Source organism: Pantherophis guttatus, chromosome 8, assembly GCF_059756535.1.
Source record: "Pantherophis guttatus breed Tessera chromosome 8, ASM5975653v1, whole genome shotgun sequence".
Lineage (NCBI taxonomy): Eukaryota > Metazoa > Chordata > Lepidosauria > Squamata > Colubridae > Pantherophis > Pantherophis guttatus.
In genome coordinates, this window is record NC_142070.1 from 66126262 (window position 1) to 66143022 (window position 16761).

The 16761-nt window shown below is 36.4% G+C and overlaps 1 protein-coding gene across 7 annotated transcripts in view; it reads left to right on the forward strand.

Moving 5' to 3' along the window:
* Positions 1-16761, forward strand: part of LOC148112699 (methylsterol monooxygenase 1-like) — a 36821-nt gene that overhangs the window by 8541 nt on the left and 11519 nt on the right. For all 7 annotated transcript variants that reach the window (XM_087874907.1, XM_087874908.1, XM_087874904.1 and 4 more), the window contains 4 exons: positions 7945-8093; positions 9795-9921; positions 10634-10788; positions 12617-15207. In XM_087874907.1, the coding sequence (XP_087731033.1) occupies positions 7945-8093; positions 9795-9921; positions 10634-10788; positions 12617-12824 (639 nt within the window). In that variant the 3' untranslated portion in view covers positions 12825-15207. The remainder of the gene's footprint in view (positions 1-7944; positions 8094-9794; positions 9922-10633; positions 10789-12616; positions 15208-16761) is intronic.

Below are 16761 nucleotides of genomic sequence, written 5' to 3' on the forward strand. Positions count from 1 at the left end.
AATTGGTTATGCAATTTAGCTTACTGTTAAAGCTTAATAGAAATACATTGTGTTCTGCTCTGGGAAGTCGGGGAAGGGGAGGGGGGTGGGGGTTGTGGGGAAATTGTATTTGTTGTAAAACTCTTTCAATAAAAAAAAAAAAAAAATCATTCACATGTTCGTATGTTTAGCCCCGCCTGTTGGAACATCAGGGTCTTGAGGGCACGGTGGAAAGCACGGAGATCAGGGATATTCCGTATTTCCGGGGGCAGTTCATTCCAAAGGGTTGGAGCCCCCACAGAGAAGGCCCTCCCCCTGGGAGTCGCCAGTCGACATAATTTGACTGACAGTACCCTGAGTAGTTCCTCCCTGTGAGAACGAACTGGTCGGTGGGAGGCTATTGGTGGCAAAAGACGGTCTCGTAGGTACCCAGGTCCTAAGCCATGGAGCACTTTAAAGGTGATAAGTAACACCTTGAATCGCACCCGGAAGACCACCGGGAGCCAGTGCAGCTCGCGTAGGAGAGGTGTTACATGGGCGTAACGAGCTGCGCCCATAATCACCCACGCGGCTACGTTCTGGACCAGTTGGACCACTTGACTGAACTATGTGCTCTCATTGTAAACATTGAGGGCAAGAGCTGGGTTAACCTTTGTTAACACACTAACTTTGTTAGTGAAATATCAGAAACTTTCCGATAGCTGTTTTTGTGTCATTAAATTTCAAATGTCATTGAAGTTCATTTCTTTTTATTTTTTTATTTTTAAACAAACAAAACATAAAAAATCCATCTTTCATAACAATTGCAAACGGTGTGTCGATCGGTTACAAATCCCTTGTGCTTAATCCCCATATTCATATTTTACAAATTATCTAATTTCTCATGTTATCAACCTGGTATATATCTTTGGATCATTATCCTCATTTATTATTCATATTATTATTATTATTTTGAATATTATTCAAAATATTCAGCTTAATAGTCAATATCCTCCCAATCAATGATAGTTGTAAATTTTCTCATTTCGCCAAGTCTGCCCCAAACTGTTGAGTTTGTTGTAGTTATTCTCCTTAAGTGTGCTACATCTTGCTGTCAAATACATCCCCAAATATTTAACTTTATTTTTGACCTGCATCTTTGATATTTCCGCCAATTCTTTTTGTTTTACCAACATATTTTTAGTCAAAATCTTCGTTTTATCTTTATTAATTTTCAAACCTGCTACTTTCCCAAACTCTCCTATTTTATCTATCAGTGTAGTTATTTATATTAATGGATCTTCAAGAATAAAAACCAGGTCATCTGCAAATGCTTGCAATGTATATTCTTCCTTTTGAATTTTCATTCCTTTTATATCTTTTTCTTCTCTAATATTTCTATTTAGCACTTCTAATGTTAATACAAACAAGAGAGGGGACAGTGGACAACCTTGTCTGGTACCTTTTTTTATCTCAGTAGAATATGTCAATTCTCCATCTATCATTACTTTTGCAGTTTGTTTATGATATATAGCTTCTGTTGCTTGAATAAATTTTTTGCCAAAGCCCATCTGTTCCATTTGAAGCAACATAAATCGCCAATTCACATTGTCAAAAGCTTTTCGTGCATCTAAAAATATCAGAGCCATTTGCTTTTCAGGATGGACCTCATAATATTCAAAAGTGTCCAGAATTATTCTCATATTATCTCTAATTTGTCTCTTTGGCAGAAACCCATTTTGATCTGAATGTATAAAGTTGTTTAGATATCTTTTAAGTCTTTCTGCCAGTATTGAAGCAACAATTTTATAATCTGAATTTAGCAGGGATATGGGTCTATAGTTTTTGATTTGTTGTGGGTCAGTGTCTTCCTTAGGAACCAATGTAATATGTATATGCCTCTGATCATGACTTGGGTGTATCCTTCTTTGTCATCACTTCTAAAAGTGGGAGACTCAAGGATTCCTGCAATGACTTATAACATTCCGCTGGCAGTCCATCTGGCCCTGGTACCTTCCCATTCTTTTGTTTTTTAATTGTTTCAGTTAGTTCCATCATCGTTATATTTCCCTCTAGCATCTCCTCGATATCTTTAGGGGTCTCAGGTAAATTTGCATTTTGGAGGTATCGTATCACATTTCCCTCCTCTACACTTTCCTGCTCATACAGTTGTCTATAATAGTCCTGAATATTTTTTTTCTTCTCCTTGTTCCCAAATTTGCTTTGTTCTTGGTCGTCCATTAGTTGTATTATTTTTCTTGATTCTGTCTCTTTTTTCAATTTATATGCTAACCATCTGCCTGGCTTGTTAGCATTCTCAAAATAATTCTGTTTAGTACTTCTAATTTTTTGGGCTAGATCTTCTTTCTCCAATAACTCCATTTTATGTTTTATTGTGTCCATTTTCATTTTAACATCTTTTTTATGTGGAGATTTCTGGAGTTCTTTTTCAAATCTCTTGTAATAATCTTCTAGTATTTTATAAGTTTGTCTTTTCTTAATATTTCTTTTCCTTGTATAGTCCATTATCAGACCTCTGGCATAAGCTTTCATTGTATCCCAAAGTTTTTGCATCAATGTGTCCTCCTTCCTATTCTCCTTGAAAAAAAAAAGCCAATTCTCCATTTTCTGGACAAAATCCTTTTCTTTTAATACAGTGTTATTTAAAGTCCATCTGGATCTTCTCCTTTGTCCTTTCCATTTCACTGTCACTGGGTTATGATCTGCCTACGTATTTGCTTCTATCTCAATTTGTTCTATATTCAAAGTCAATTCCATTTTTGTCCATATCATACCTAATCTAGACCAAGATGAGTGTCTGTCAGAATAGAAAGTATATTGTCTATTTTTCGCGTTTCTGTCTCTCCATGCATCTTTTAAATTTATTTCCTCAGTCATCTTAAAAGAAGATTTTAGTAGTATCTTTCTGCTATGGTTTATTGTTTTATACAATTTATAATTCATTTCTCATCCACTATACCATTAAAATCTCCCATCATGCAGGTATTATCATATTCCAATTCAATTATTTTCATATGCAATTTTCTATAGAAGTCACCTTGATTGTTATTTGGAGCGTATAGTGCTATTAAAAGTATTCTCATATTATTATCTATTATTTCCATCAACATTCTTCCTTCATCATCTGCGTATATATGCTCCGCTAGTATTGTATTTCTAATATATAAGACAACTCCTCTTTTTTTACATTGTGGCAATGATGTAAAAATTTTCCTTAATTTTGACTGCACCAATAACTGTTTGTATTGCTTTTTAATATGTACTTCTTGCAAGCAGATTATATCAAATTTTAATTTCTCTAATTTGTGGAATACCTTTCTTCTTTTAACCATTGAATTAAGTCCATTTATGTTTATTGAAATCAATTTTTTCTCTTCCATGTTCATACTTTGTAAGAAGGATTTATTGCTTTAGTAGTTCTCAGTTCACATTGTTCTTTGTATTCCACAGTCCCCCCTACTACTCCTTCTGCTTTTTCAATCATTGCTAAGTCCTCCTCTTGGAGTTCTATTGGTAATTCTGTCTTTTTCAATTCCACTTCCTTCTCTTTGAGGAATTCTGCATAAAATGCTTTAGCTTTATCTATTGCATCTATTCTGTATCCTTGCTATTGCCACATTAGCACTAATCCTTCTGGTATCAGCCATCTGTAGTTCACACCTTTTTGAAGCAGTATTTTAGTCAAGAATTGGTATTCTCTCCTCATCTTCCTCACTTTTCTTGGTATTTGCTTCAGAACCACAATTTCTTTCTCCTTGTACTTCAGTGTTTTTTCTCTAGCAATCTGCAGTATTTGTGTTTTGATCGATTTCTTGGTAAACCTTATGTGTACTTCTCGTGGTAATTTGTTGCGCATTGCATACCTTGTATAAACTTGATATATCTCATCTGTGCCATCCATCATCTTCTCCTTGGTGACTTCTAGTGCTTCTGCTAAGATTCCTATCATTACTTCTGCCAAATTCTCTCCTTTTTCTTCCTCTACATTTTGAAATCTGAGATAGAATTCTGATCTATCCATCTCCCATCCAACTAATCCACTCCTGTCACATTCAACTTCTTCCAATCTAGTATCTATATCTTTAATTTTTTCTTCTCTTTGCTCCTCATTTTTCTCAAGTCTATCTTCATATTTCAACATCATTTGCTGAATACTCTCCACCTTTTCATCTGTCTTTAATTGTTGTTGTTCAATCTTCTGGACTACTTGGAGAATCATCTATAGTGTTGTCTCTTTCTCTTTTTCTTTTTTTTCTCCTTCTCCTGTTGAAGCATCGTCTGAATGGCTCGCTGTCTTCCAGATGGTGATGAGGAAGGCGTGGTTGAGGAGGAGCCTACTGCCGTTACCTTTCTACTCATTCTATCAAGTAGTCACAAATAGCCAAAAAAAGGAAAGCCAAAAGAAAAAGAAAAAAGAAAAGAAAAAAAAAACAATTCTTTGGGTTCTTCTATACCGTAATCCAATTTAAAGGAGGCATATATCAATCCAAATGTATATAAAAAAAAAAATCAAAAAAATCAGAAAGGAAGGCCAGACAGAAAAGAAAGAAAACAAAACTGGAAGATAAAAAGCCAATAAATAAAAGAAAAAACAATCTTCAGGCACTTGTGTACCTTAATCCAATTCAGTTATTTATAAGAGGGAAAAAAGTTTCATAAGTCCATTAAAAATATTTAAACGGGAAGGATAGAGTTATCACTTAGCAAGGAAAAAATGAAAGGAGAGAAAAAAAAGATAGATTTCAGTTTTTCTGCTGCTCTCCCTCCCAAACACTAACAAATCTCACTCATTCAGTCTCAGACTCCTACTTCTGATAGCTCCACAAAAAACACCTGAATAAACAATACAGATAATTCAAATTTCCACAGATGTGCTTCCAACTATCTTATCTGCAAGAAAGTTCAGAGTCCTTGAGTTGTAACAGAATGTAACGCAATTGTTGCAACTTGCAGCTTGAGTAGAAAAAATAAGAAACAAAATTTCCAATCCACTAGATGGCAATATTACACACTCCCCTTCCTTTCCCACAATTGTAATCCAATTTTTTTAAAAAAAATACAAGTGGCCTAATCCAATAAAATTGAAAAAGAAATAATCCTCAAAAAAGAAGAAAAGATTAAATAGAAAGAGAATTATAATAAAAGCCACAAAGGCTTAAAAATGTAAGACAAAAACTCTCAGTTCTATTAATCCCTTTCAATCCAGTCCCAGTCAAAAACAAATTAAAAAAAAGTCCACCTTAATTTCGCTGCTTAATTTCTTTTTATCTCCAATTTAGTTTTTACTTCAGTTTCAGGATGTTCTTTTATATTGATTTAAATTGAAAGTCTCTCACCGCATCGACTCACTGTCCTTCTAATCTTCCGGAGCTGTCCCAACTTCAGAAGCTACAATGGCTGTCATCCCGCCACTATAAAAAGGGCTTCTCCTGGATCAACCAGGGACTTTGTGGTGACCCTGGGATTGTGAGGATGTGCCCTCCACTATCACAGTCAAAACAAGACTGTGAGGTCCAATTAGGACCGTCTGGTGGCGGGGCTCTCAGCGGCGATCCTGGAGCCCCAGGAATCCTCCGTCCGTCTTGCCATGACGTCAGCTCCTCCCCCTCTCGAAGTTCATTTCTTTAAATGCCCAGAGTGACTACATTTAGGATTTGAATTGTAATGAGGGAGAGTGAAGGGAGAGGAAAGATTGTTACACAGATGCAAACTGCATATAAAATAAATTACAATTTAAAATTACATATAATTACATTTATAGTGCGTTAAAAGCCTTTGTGGTTGTTGAGTGTCCTGGGAGGTTAAAATGATCTGATACTTCTTTGTCCTTATTGTGTGGTGTCGTAATATGAAATTTGTGTCTATTGGCTCTTTTGCAAAAAATTGGTATCAAATCTCAGTTCTATCTGGTAGTATTGAAAGAAATGAATAAAAAGAACTTGAAACTCTGATGATTACAATAAATTAAATTTATCTTCTGGGGTATTATTTGGCTACTCTTAACTACAAAGATCTATTCAAAGATATGCTGAGATGCAATAAATGCTAAGCTTCAGTAATTACCCTCAACAAATTGTGAAAATATAACTTAAAAAAAAAAAGAGAACAAAGAGCTTTTCTGTCAGGCTTGGAGCTAATCACTTGAAAAACCTGTTGTTAATGTGTCTGCAAATTATTTATTTATTTATTTATTTTAATTTTATTTTATTTGTATACCACCCTTCTCCAACAGGACTTAGGGCGGTGAACAGCCATGGTAAAACATAACATATAAAATTTAAAAGCAATTTAAAAAAACATTAAATAATTTTGGCTATCCATTTAAAACCAATTACAAATTAAAATCGAAAGGATGGGATCAAGCCAGCCCAGCTAGGTGAAAAAGATGTGATTTCAGGGCCCAATGAAAAGTCCGGAGGTCTGGTATCGTGCATATCTCTGGGGGTAGGTTGTTCCAGAGGGCAGGTGCCGCCACAGAGAAGGCTCTCCCCCTGGGGGTCGCCAGCCAACATTGTCTGGCTGACGGCACCCTGAGGAGTCCCTCTCTGTGGGAGCGTACTGGCCGGTGGGAGGCTATTGGCGGCAGAAGGCGGTCTCGTAAATACCCCGGCCCTAAGCCATGGAGCGCTTTAAAGGTGGTCACCAACACCTTGAAGCGCACCCTGAAGACCACAGGAAGCCAGTGCAGCTCGCGTAGGAGGGGGGTCACATGGGAGCGCCCTGTCGCTCCCATAATCCCCCGCACGGCCGCATTCTGGACCAACTGGAGTCTCCGGGTGCACCCCAAGGGGAGCCCCATGTAGAGAGCATTGCAGTAGTACAGATGGGAAGTGACGAGTGCTTGAGTGACGGTGCGTAGGGAGTCCCAATCTAGAAAGGGATGCAACTGGCGTATTAGGTGAACCTGATTTGATGGGAGAAGACTAAAGTCTTTATGAAATTCATGAAATATCATGAAATTACGGGCCGTCCTTTAACTAGCAGCCATATACATAACTCTTGCCTACAGAAAACTTTATTTAAAGCAGAGCTTTAACTAGATTTATAACTTAAGGTAGTTTAGTTTAGTTTAGTTTATTTGATTTATATACCGCCCTACTCCCAAAGGACTCAGGGCGGTGAACAGCCACAAGATAAAAACACATAAATACAAAATTTAAAAACAGAATAAAACTGAATTAAACAATTTGGCCGAAGACAGATTTAAAACACCCCAATAAATTAAAAATGAATTAAAATTTGCGTTTTAAAAAAGAAAAAAGGGAAAAATTAGGCCAGGCCAGCCTGATGGAATAAAAAGGTCTTGAGAGCGTGGCGGAAAGTGCGTAGATCAGGGATCCTCCGTATCTCCGGGGGGAGCTCATTCTAGATAGTAGTTGATTTATAATTTATATACTGTGTGAATTATTTATTAAATCCTCACTAATATTTGTATTGACTAAAGTGCATCAGAAGAAATCTCACCTGAAATTATTAATTTCAGTGCAGGACAAATAAAATCAAAATTAAAAATAATCAGAGAACAGTTCTCTAATTCTTAAAAAATCAGATGGTTCATATTCAAATCACCTCATTTCAAGAATGCACATTTTGCAGTGTAATATTTGAACTCAAGTTAAGCATCTTACTTTGCTGCAGTCCTATCCATACTTATGGAAAAAATACCACTAAACTTGCCTAAGATTGTATTCTTAATTAAAAGAATCACTATGAATGGACAGTAATTTTCCTATCTCAGTAATTAGAATAAGAGGCATATGGGGTAGAGAGCAAGGACAAAATTGTATAACCTCAAGCCTTTACATGTACTGTAGGAGACATTGCAACAGAAGTACAAAAGTCCAGAATATGTTGTGATATGTTTTATGTTAGCATTATTGTAGTTGGAAAGAGAGCCTGTAGGAAAAGTAATCAGTTTGCTATATTCACTATTTAATTATTTTTGTTTATTTGCCGCTATTATAGGATAAACCAGAAACATGGACAGGACAATGGAAATGTTTTAAAAATCTTATGTTCAATCAGTTTTTTATTCAGCTGCCTCTCATATGTGGTACCTATTATTTCACAGAATATTTCAATATTCCTTATGACTGGGAAAGGATGCCAAGATGGTAAGTAATATTTGATTATTTGTCATTATTTGTTTGTTAAAAATACATATTTCCACACATTAAAAATACTGATATTTTTATTTATTTATTTATTTATTTATTTATTTTTCAGATTTCTATACCACCCTTCTCCTTTCGGACTCAGGGCGGTGAACAGCCAAAATAAAACACTTGTACACAAAAGTTAAAATAGATTTAAAATAATTAAATAAAGTTTGACCCATAATATAAAACATTTCAATTAAAATCAATATCAAATTTTAAAAACCCACCATAAAATCAGGACAGCTCGGCTAACTGAAAAAAATAGGTTTTAAGGGCCCGACGAAAAGTCCAGAGGTCTGGGATCACTCGTATCTCTGGGGGTAGATTGTTCCAGAGGGTAGGTGCCACCACAGAGAAGGCTCTCCCCCTGGGGGTCGCCAGCTGGCATTGTCTGGCTGACGGCACCCTGAAGAGGCCCCCTCTGTGGGAACGAACTGGCCGGTGGGAGGCAATTATATGCTGATAAAGGACTGGATTTGGGAGATATTTCCAGAAGTTTGACCAAAAATGTTTTTGAATCTATGGCTCAGTAATTTCAAATTTATTAAAAACTAGAGAATGCTGTGTCCTAGATGAAAGGGGCAGATGGGGGGAAGGAGGGAAGGAAGGTTGTCAGAGGCTTCTGAGGGATTGAAAATGATTTTAAGGCAATTGAAAATAAGCACAGACTGTCAACACAATTGTTAATACAGATGGACATTATGCTTTTTAAAACTGAAAGCTTCTACAGTAAGCACAATATAAACATGAATAAAGAGTTGTTGTTAATTCTTCTTTAAAAAAAAAAAGCCTTAAAATCAAACGAGCAATACCTTCTGTGCTAAATCTAATTCACCATCCATCTAAATAAAGAATTTTGCTTTCAGTCAGCTTCCCAAAAGTTTTCATTATGATTGGGAATAAATGCAACAGATGTGTGGTAAAACAAACAAAAGTCTGGTTCTTACATTCTTACATTACATGAGAGAAGTGCCTTTCTTCCCCCTACTCCCATGCCCATCATCCCTGCCCTCTCCCTTCCCCCTCCCATGGGCTCGTCTTTCCCGCCCTATCTATGATCCTGGCACTTTGCCCCAAATCCATCATGCACTTCCCCATTGGTCCACTGGAGGGCGAATGTCACGGCTGGCTTTCTAGAGGAAGCTGCGAAGGAACTGACATCACAAACAATTGCCACTCTAGGACACCGCACTTGGTCTCCTTAACGGCCCAGGCGCTCCAGAATTATGCTGGAAAACACACATACACACACAGAGACACCCCACCGGGGTGCCTCGGCCTCTCCCAGTATTTATTTCCAGAGGGTAAGTGTCTGTTATTTCTAATTGTCTGTTAATCTCTATACATTCTTCAAATTTTATCACTTATTCATTCTACAAAACAAATACAAATATAATAGATAATACCTGGATATCTTTATTCAAGATGAAAATTGAAGCCTAAGTGCTATTTTATTTTAAATATAATATAAACTACATCATATGTAACTATTGTTTCCTGTCTTTCTCAAAAAGCAATTTATTTTGCTGTGCTTGTTGCTCCAAGGGGGAAAAATATTTTATTAAAATTTCTGTGTATTTTATGTCAGGTTTCTAGCATTGATCATTGGATAGATTGCACAAATATATATCTCAAAAGCTAATTTTTCTTTTAAAGGTTTATGATACTTGCTCAGTGTTTTGGATGTGCTGTGATTGAAGATACCTGGCATTATTTCTTGCATCGACTACTTCATCATAAGAAAATTTATAAATATATCCACAAAGTACATCATGAATTTCTTGTATGTAATTTCTTAAGTTTTTGGTTTACATGGTTAAATTGTATATGCGCTTACCAATAAGAATATTCTATGCAACTCACTGGAACTTGTTTCGGTATATGATTGCAACCTTAAAATTTCATGCAATGGACATGTGTTAGTTATTATTTTTAGAAATAGGGAGGCGAAACCTGGGGTTTATTATTTGTCTATATGATCTTTACTTAAAGTTCTTCCTATCATATGGGGCCAGAAAGGTTTACAAGAGGTTAAGAGTTTTAAACATTGCAGTAAACCAACAATATGTTTTGCAGAACATTTGTACATTTGTCAGTTTTACTTGAATAACTTAATTTCTGTCTCTAAAATAATATGATTAGTATCAAGCAACCTCTTTAGCATGATCTTTTTTAAACGTTGAGGAAAACTTCACTGAATACACAAGTTTCCTGATCTATTAAATCCTATCTGTGTGTCTTTAAAACATACAGTATCCACAGTTATACAGCACCTACTGTTTTAAGGAGCTGTCTGGAGTTAGCAGTAGCAAACATTATTACATTTAGAAATGTGTTCTATTTATTCAGTCTTACATTTCCTGAAACTGTGTGAGTTCAAGGTTAGCACATGAAGGAAGATAATCTCCTGAAACAGTCATATTGAACCATATATATGAATTTTTTCTTCAGTATGGATACACGTGCACAAACCTTTTCTGTATACTTTTCTTGAGGCACCATTTGGGATGCAAGCTGCATATGCACATCCTTTAGAAACTCTAATCCTTGGAACTGGATTCTTCATTGGAATAATTGTCTTCTGTAATCACCTAATTTTGCTATGGGCATGGATGGTTTGTCGTTTGATAGAGACCATTGATGTTCACAGGTAATCTTCTGTTACTTATTTATGATTCTTTGTGTTCAGATTCAGAAATTTTAGAATTATTTAAACAACTATTTGAAAAAGTTGTCAATAACTTCTCCATGACAAGCTTCTAAATTCTTCAGATATTGTTTGGGCAAAAAGGTTTTCACTAGTTAAATAGAATATTGAACAGATGAAAGAAAAATAAACCTGAAGAATAAGAAAACTGAAAAATCTGATCAAGAGATATCATCTAGAAACAAGGAAGGTTAAAGAAGCACTGGAAATAATAAAGTATCAAATACTGGCTGTAGCCAAGAAGATCAGCAAATATGAAGCTCAAATTGCACACTATCGGCAGAATCTCCAATTTCAATCAAATCAGAAACGTTTGTACAATCCATCAATGGAATGACTGCAGTGAACCCATCAATACCTGATAAAGAAACAGTGTAGTTCTGGGTGCAGCTATGGGACAACATGGAATGGAATAGAATAGAATTCTTTATCGGTCAAGTGTGATTGAACATACAAGGAATTTGTATCCAGTGCGTAAGCTCTCGTTGTACATACAAACGACAAAGTGATGTCATAGATCATAAATCATAAGATATAAACAACAAATGATAGATCATAAGAGAAAGTAGTATGAAAGATGCATTTTTTTAATATAAAGAAATACAAGAATGGAGCCTGGATAAAGAAAGTGGATTAGAATAAAATATAAGATGAAATGAAAGAACTTGTAATAAAAACAGAAAAGGACAAGAAAAATCAGGTGCCTAGAAATAACAGGAGTCAGTACAAACATTAGAGGTTTTCTGTAAAGATGAACAATGGAAGACATAGTTGCTGGTCAGTGGTGATAGCCTGGGAGATGTTAATATCAAAAGAGAATTCAAGGAGATTCACTATTACCACTACTGCTTGTCATTGTCAACAGTACAGAATAAATCAAGTCATGGCTATCAAACATCAAAAACATCTGCTTGGCTATCCTATCTACTTTACATAGATGAACTGAAGCTGCATGGAAAAACACCATCTGAAATAGAATTGCGTCTAATATATGAAATATCGTTATTAAATACTTTGTTCTTTACATACAGTAGTTTATACACTGCTCAAACAACTAAAGGGAACACAAAACCACTGTATGTAACAAACAAAGTATTTAATAAGACTGTTTCATTCATTCAGTTCTCGGATGTCTTCTGCTTGTGTTCCCTTTATTTTTTTTGAGCAGTGTATGTATGTATGTATGTATGTATGTATGTATGTATTTTTCTATAGCCAGGTTCTTCCTACGTAAACCAAGATTTTTATGCAGCCCTAGTTCAGTGAAATCACAATCCACTAGTTTCTAGGCTTTTCTCATGCAGCCAGCAAGCACCCTGCTGCCCATTGGGAGACTGCTGCCCAGGTGCTTGCTGATGGGAACAAAGAAAAAGGGGCTTGAGTTACACTCACCAAAGGCCTGGACAAAGATTTTAAGGGCCCTTCAAAACATCAGTTGGCTGGGCCATTCAAATCTTGTGAGGAACCACATTCCAGAGGGCAGTTGTTGGTACAGAGAAAGGCGTTCTTCTGGGATGTTTATAGATGTGATCGTTGAATCAATGGAACTCAAAGGGCACCAATCCTGCCAGATCGGATTGGCTGGCAGATACTATGGGAGAAAATGAAAAATATGAAAAACTCATGCTTGACTAGGTTATGTAGGTTTATGGAATAATCACCATGTAGAAACTTGTCTTAGTATGTTACTTATCTCTTCCCAGGGTTGAGAAGTTTTTTTCTGCATATTGTAAATTTAACAGTCTGTGCATTCCATTATTTTTCCTTTCAGTGGCTATGATATTCCTCTGAATCCTTTACATTTCCTGCCCTTTTATGCTGGCTCTCGCTTTCATGACTTCCATCATATGAACTTCATTGGAAATTACTCTTCAACCTTCACATGGTGGGATAAACTCTTCGGAACTGATTCGCAGTACAATTCTTACCTAGAGAAAATGAAGAAACAGAAAGACACAGTGGAAAAGAAGCTGGAATAAATTTCCCATTTGCAACACTCTTGGAACACCAAAGAGGGACATGGCCTCGTATTTTTGCTTAAAACTAGAAAACGTAATAAGTATTGCAATTCAAAGCAAAATGCAGCTTTTAACAAACCAACCAAGCTTATGTTTGCAGCAGGAAAAACATTCACTGATGCATTTTCCAAATGATTGTGCTTTTTCTATCCTATAGATATGTCAAACAAATACAATATATATTTAAGAAAATGTTAAATATGACCAAATGATTGAAATTATGTAAAAAAAAAAAGATGTACATTAAAATTAAAATAAGGGAGGTTTTTTGCATTAATCTGAATCCTAAAGTTTAGAAAGAACAACTACATTGAGTTCACCAATTAAAACTTTTGTGGGAATCCTCTTTCCCAATTAGGTAGATTTAAGAAACCATCTTAATTTGCTACAAATAATATTTTTACTTGGTTTTTAATGAATGTTATTGTAATCTGTATTACACATAACTGTAAATTGCTGATTTGATTATTAAGATAATTTGTCTTAAAATAGCTGTGGTTGATTTCTTTGTCATGTTTTCTGTACGGCAAATGAAATAATATTGGGGTTCAGGCTATTATTTCCTGGCTCCTTTTGGTTTGTTCCTATCAAACAATAAGTGCTGTGTTTTTGTTAATACACAGTGGCAGGTATTGATAACTGGAACAGAATGTGTATGGGCACTGAAATTTGATAGTGGAGACTTTAGATAACTAACCATCTATATTACATACAATCAAAACTATCCCTAGAGATGTACATGAGGAAACCATAGGAACTTCCTTAGATTATATTGAATACTTCTTGGCCTTTCTGACTTACTATGGAAAACACTAAATTGTATAACCTGCTTAACCGGGATTCTATCTTTTAGAAAGCCATAAACTTTTTTTTCTTAAAGACATCTGCTGCAGAAATTGGGTGGGGTATAGCTTTATGGTTTTCGGGCACTGAAGAGTGTTTTTGTGCCAGCATTTTCCACTTCTGATATCCCCTCAAAAACAATGCTTATTCTATTATTTTTTTTTACTTGAAATGTAATAAAAGTGATCTATAGTTTAAAAGATTATGCATATGAAAAAAGCTGCTGGGAAAAGATTTTATTTACACAAATAAAGTAAAAAGAAATTAAATCTGAATATTTTTAATACAAAAGGATTGGCTGGGTAACTGCATTTCCTTGCAGGAGTCGTTTATTTTACAGATGTTTCCCCCCCTCCCCCAAGATGGCAGGATGCCACTGCAAGGCTCCTTATCTCTTCCTTCCTGTGCTGTTTCAGATAGTGATTTATAGTGAATTAGTTACCTTAAAATTAAGAGCTGTCTCCTTAAGAGATTGCATTGTGGGAGATGTAGAGAGAGATTGCATTACGGGAAATGTAGTCCATGACATGTAACCACATCTGTGTGTCTGATTGGCCACTGAGGCTCTCTGCCTGGGTGCAGAACAAAGACCTGGCCATTTTGAACTACCACAGAAGAGAGGAGCATGCTTTCTGAACAGGGGGATAGAACTACCGTCATTTTACACTAGGAAATGGGATAGATTATGAAATACTTGGATGAATCTCACCTTGACTCACCATGATTGTAAGTCTGTTTGAGGATACCCGAAATAAATATAATCTGCATGAAAACCTGTTTGCTAGAGTTTATCTGCCTGTTCCCAATGGAGCCAGATGCCAGATGAAACAGAACATGGGTGGCTTACAAAAACAAGCCCATCAAACATAACCCTCCAGCATCCATGGTTAAATTGTTAATCCTGCTTACCATTAATAATAGTAGAATTCATCTATCTTGTTTGCTGATATTTGTTTGTTTATGCTCTTGATGTATATAGCATTATGCACACTTTGCACTTAATATAGTTCTGTACTAAGACTTTGGGATAACCCTGTATTTAAAATAGGATTTATCCAGCCACTGCCATGATTCCAGTCTTTAATCTTATTATGTATTACATCTTTCAAAAGGAAGACCTAATAGTCAGTCTTATTTTCCAAATATAGTGGTCTTACTTTAGAAATTATGTTGGTAGTTGCACACAAAGTCCAGTTGGCTTTATAAATGAGATTTCCACATTTTAAATGACATTATTCTTTCATTGACATGAGCTGTATATTCTAGCAAATATAACTAGAAAGAAAACTATTTTGTGTTTCCTGAATCTCTATAAGGATAAAATGCTTCCTTCATGCTTTTTCTGTTGCTACAATCTGTATATTTACATTTTTTTTCTTGAAATAGAACAGCACTTTACTGAGGTTGTACTAGGTGAGGAATTTCTCAGTATTGGTGTAGAACAGGTGTGCAGCTTAATATCCAGTGACAAATTGACAGTACCATCAGAAGAAAAAGTAAGGTAATGTCTTCCTTATTTAGCCGTTACGATATGTAATAATATAGAGGTGTGCAATCTGTTTTAGATGCTAATGTTTAAAATTTGAGTTTGAAATGGAGTGTTCTGTTCTTTTTTGATCTGAAACTCAGATGCTGTGTCTTTTTTTGCCCAAAATATTCCAATATAAGAACAGTTGCAGTAAGATCAGAAGTGTCTAACTTTGGCTTTGAAATAGTTTTAATGCAAAAGTTTTTACACACCTTTAAAATCATGGAACTACCGGTAGATTAGAAGGCGCATTGTTGAAATATTTATCCCTTTACAATATATCTTGATAGGAGGATATAGGAGAAAGATCTTTGAATGTTTTTTCCCTTTCACTTCATTCTGTTCAGATTTTTTTTTTTCAATTGTGGCTGCCAAAGCAAAAATCTATGAACCTCAAAGAAAACCGTTTTATCTACATTATTATATAGTTGGTGATAATGCAGGAGACTCTTTTCTTGCTTAGAGGAAGAAAGGGGTCTCCTACATTAACTCCAACTATTAATAAATTGGAGGAAGATTCTAATATTTATCTCCTCAAGGAAAACCAATTGTGAAAAAAATAATCTGAATCAAACTGTATATGATACAAATTATTATTATTATTATTATTATTATTATTTATTAGATTTCTATACCGCCCTACTCCCGAAGGACTCAGGGCGGTGCACAGCCAAACAATAAAAACACATACAATACAAAATTTAAAAAATAGAATAAAATCAAATTAAATAATTTTGGCCCCGACAAATTTAAAACCCCAAACTTTTAAAACCAATTTAAAATTGAATATATCAATACTAAAAAATATTTAAAATTTTAAAAATCTTTTATAAAAGAGGGGGAAAATTAGGCCAGGCCGGCCTGGTGAAATAGTAAGGTCTTTAAGGCGCGGCGGAAGGTGCGCAGATCCGGGATCCTCCGTATCTCTGGGGGGAGCTCGTTCCAGATAGTAGGTGCCCCCACAGAGAAGGCTCTCCCCCTGGGGGCCGCCAGTCGGCATTGTTTGGCTGACGGCACCCGGAGGAGCCCCTCTCTATGGGAGCGTACCGGCCGGTGGGAGGCTATTGGTGGTAGTAGGCGGTCCCGCAAGTACCCGGGTCCTAAGCCATGGAGCGCTTTAAAGGTGGTAACCAAAACCTTGAAGCGCACCCGGAAGACCACCGGGAGCCAGTGCAGCTCGCGCAGGAGAGGTGTTACATGGGAACGCCATGTCGCTCCCATTACCACCCGCGCGGCCGCACTCTGCGCCAGTTGGAGCCTCCGGGTGCTCCTCAAGGGGAGCCCCATGTAGAGAGCATTGCAATAGTCCAGGCGGGAGGTGACAAGGGCATGAGTGACCGTGCGTAAAGAGTCCCGATCCAGAAAGGGACGCAACTGGCGAATCAGGCGAACCTGATGAAAAATCCTCCCGGTCACGGCCGTCAAGTGCTCTTCTAAAGACAGCCGTGAGTCCAGGAGGACGCCCAAGTTGCGAGCCCTCTCCGTGGGGGCCAATGATTCGCCCCCAATAGTCAGTGATGGCGTCAA